Source organism: Lathyrus oleraceus, chromosome 6 (genome assembly GCF_024323335.1).
Source record: "Lathyrus oleraceus cultivar Zhongwan6 chromosome 6, CAAS_Psat_ZW6_1.0, whole genome shotgun sequence".
In the NCBI taxonomy this organism is placed as follows: domain Eukaryota; kingdom Viridiplantae; phylum Streptophyta; class Magnoliopsida; order Fabales; family Fabaceae; genus Lathyrus; species Lathyrus oleraceus.
The window spans coordinates 8,921,879-8,924,516 of record NC_066584.1 but is presented as its reverse complement, the minus strand read 5'-3'; the positions used below and the strand labels follow the sequence as shown (position 1 = coordinate 8,924,516).

Genomic DNA, 2,638 nt, shown 5'->3' with positions numbered 1-2,638 from the left:
TAGGTGTATTCTCTTAACAGACAAAATCAAAGTTTATCTACAACTCCAAGTTAACTATACATTACATACTTGCTTACCAAACCATACTATAAAAAAATTCACCCATCATGCTCAACAACCATTACTTTTATACCCTCACACATGCTATAAAAACTTAGATTTTCCATTTTTCATATTAAAATATAGTAAACGGTATTATAAGGCGGCTTAATTAATAATAAGAAGAACAACAAATCAACCAATTTAAGAGTCAAAAAAACAATCTCTAATATTATTCCTTTTCACATCAAAATGATCCTTCTTCTCACCTTCCCTAATATTTCCATATAAATACAATTCATGTAACTTTTCACATAATCATTTTGCTATTAACCAAAAACACAACAACCTTAGAATTACTATGGAAGTGATGATTCAAAGTTCAAAGATGGAGACATTTAATTTTAGTAATGGAACAATGAGTTCACCATATCTAAGTCCACCTTCATCACCAAAACGTTTTGGTGAATATTACTTAAGTGCCCCTTCAAGTCCTTCTAGGCTTTCTGAATTATATAGTCAAATTGATTATTTGTCCATAATGGATCAAACATCGTCAACCAGCAAAAAAAACAACAACGTTGTTGTTGATGATGATGATGTTTATGATCATGATGATGAAGGTGGTGGTTTTGCTTTCTTTGTTAATCACGATGAATCGAAGAATATGTCAACTCGTTCAGCTGAAGAACTTTTTCATGGTGGCAAAATTAAACCTTTTGAAGAAACTAAGGTTGTCGTTGAACCTAGGAAGCAACAAAACAACGTAGGAGTTGGTTTTGATGATGAAAGAAGAGGAAGAGAAAGAGAAAGAACAAAAGGAACAGATTCATCGTTGAATAATTCTGGTAGAAGAGTAACAAGATCACACTCTCCTTATAGAAAATCAAACTACACATTTGAGTTAGAAGAACAGAATTTCCAACAAAAACAACAACCTCGTATGATCAAAGAGGAATCGAAATCATCGAGTTCGAAGGGTTCGAGGAGATGGAAACTGAGTGATTTGTTGTTGTTTCGAAGTGCTTCGGAAGGGAGAGGATCAAACAAGGATCCATTGAAGAAACATTTTGTTGGGTATAAGAAGAATAATAACAATATTGAAGAAGTTAAAGGTTCGAGTTTTAGATCTAGTGAATCATTTTCGAATAATGGGTTGAGAAAAAAAGGACAAGTTTCAGCTCATGAAATGCACTATGCTATGAAGAAAGCTGAGTCGCAAGATATGAAGAAACGAACTTTCTTGCCTTATAGACAAGGGATTTTGGGAAGGTTGTCTGGATTTGGACTCTAGATGGAAATTCTTAAGTGTTGATTATATTGTTCTTGAATTTTCTCAGTTTTTGTTCATGTTAAAAAGTTGTATTCTTTGGTTAAATTTTGTAATATGTGCCTCAAAAGAGGTTTCATTAAGATGTGTAAAAAGAATCAGTTATATGTTATCTGTTACTGTTATACATATAAAATGTATATTGTAATTAGAATTTATACATATGAGATTATGAATAACTGAGTTAATGTAATGTCCCAGCATTGATGAACTATTTTGAGAAACAATTCTATTATGAATCAAAATCTTTTTTTTTAATATTTGTTAACTGGAAATTGGGGCTTTGTTAGTCAATTTGAACAATCAAACGTTTGACAAAAATGTTTGTGTTTTCAAATTTATAATGATAAATTAGTTAAAAATTAAAGTCAAGAAAGTAATGATCACTTAATTCCATAGATGAATGATTGTTAGTTGGTGTACCTAACATTACCCTCAAGGTAGTAATAGTAAAAAAAAATTGTCAGTGTTAGTAATAATATGTCATTTGGCCCGATCAAAATTTTAAAACTTATCCTTCTTAAATCAAATTTTATTTATGAGAAAGTTAATTTCATTAAATTGGAGACCATGATCTAAGTTTTGAAGCCATACGGTTTTACAATATCCACAAGATTATGGATATCCAAATTACAAGTTGTACTAAGAAACATAATTGAATTTGTTCTAAAATTCTCAAAAAAAAGTCTGCTGCAACTAATGCATCAGATTTGACCAAGATCTTCTCAAGGTTAAGCTTCTTAGCCAATTGCAAACTTCATCTAATCACTACGCCAAAAAGCGCTTTTAACAGCGCATCTTAGACAGCGCTTTTAACAGAAAGCGCTGTCTAAAGTTAAAATTAAAATAAAGCGCTGAAAATGTTCCAAGAAAATACTAAAAGCGCTGTCTAAGGTGGGGTTTAGAAAGCGCTTTTGGAAAGCGCTGTCTAAGGCATACCTTAGAAAGCGCTTTCCACAAAAGCGCTTTCTAAGGTCTAATAAAAATAAAATTTCAGACCTTAGCGCTTTCGTTTTCTGTTCATTTGTTTTCCCTCTCCTTCACTCACGCAGTCGTAACCTTCTTCTCCTCAGTCTCCAACAGCCATAACCTTCTTCTCCAAAACACGACATCACGCATATCACCCTATTTTCCTTCAACTTCCGAAAACCCTAGTTTCTGCCTTCAAGGGTCCCTCCGCCGTCACCCGCCGCACTCGCCTCTCACCTCCGAACCTCCGCCGTCACCCAAACAATCAAAGGTTGCAGCGCAAGGAGACACTTGAATACG

General features: G+C 33.5%; 1 protein-coding gene across 1 annotated transcript; it reads left to right on the top strand.

Moving 5' to 3' along the window:
• The first annotated feature begins 260 nt into the window (after positions 1 to 260).
• On the top strand, positions 261 to 1,481 carry LOC127093527 (uncharacterized). The gene has a single exon (XM_051032473.1). It carries the CDS (start codon positions 401 to 403, stop codon positions 1,331 to 1,333), a length of 933 nt encoding a protein of 310 aa, XP_050888430.1. The 5' UTR covers positions 261 to 400; the 3' UTR covers positions 1,334 to 1,481.
• The last annotated feature ends 1,157 nt before the right edge of the window (positions 1,482 to 2,638 follow it).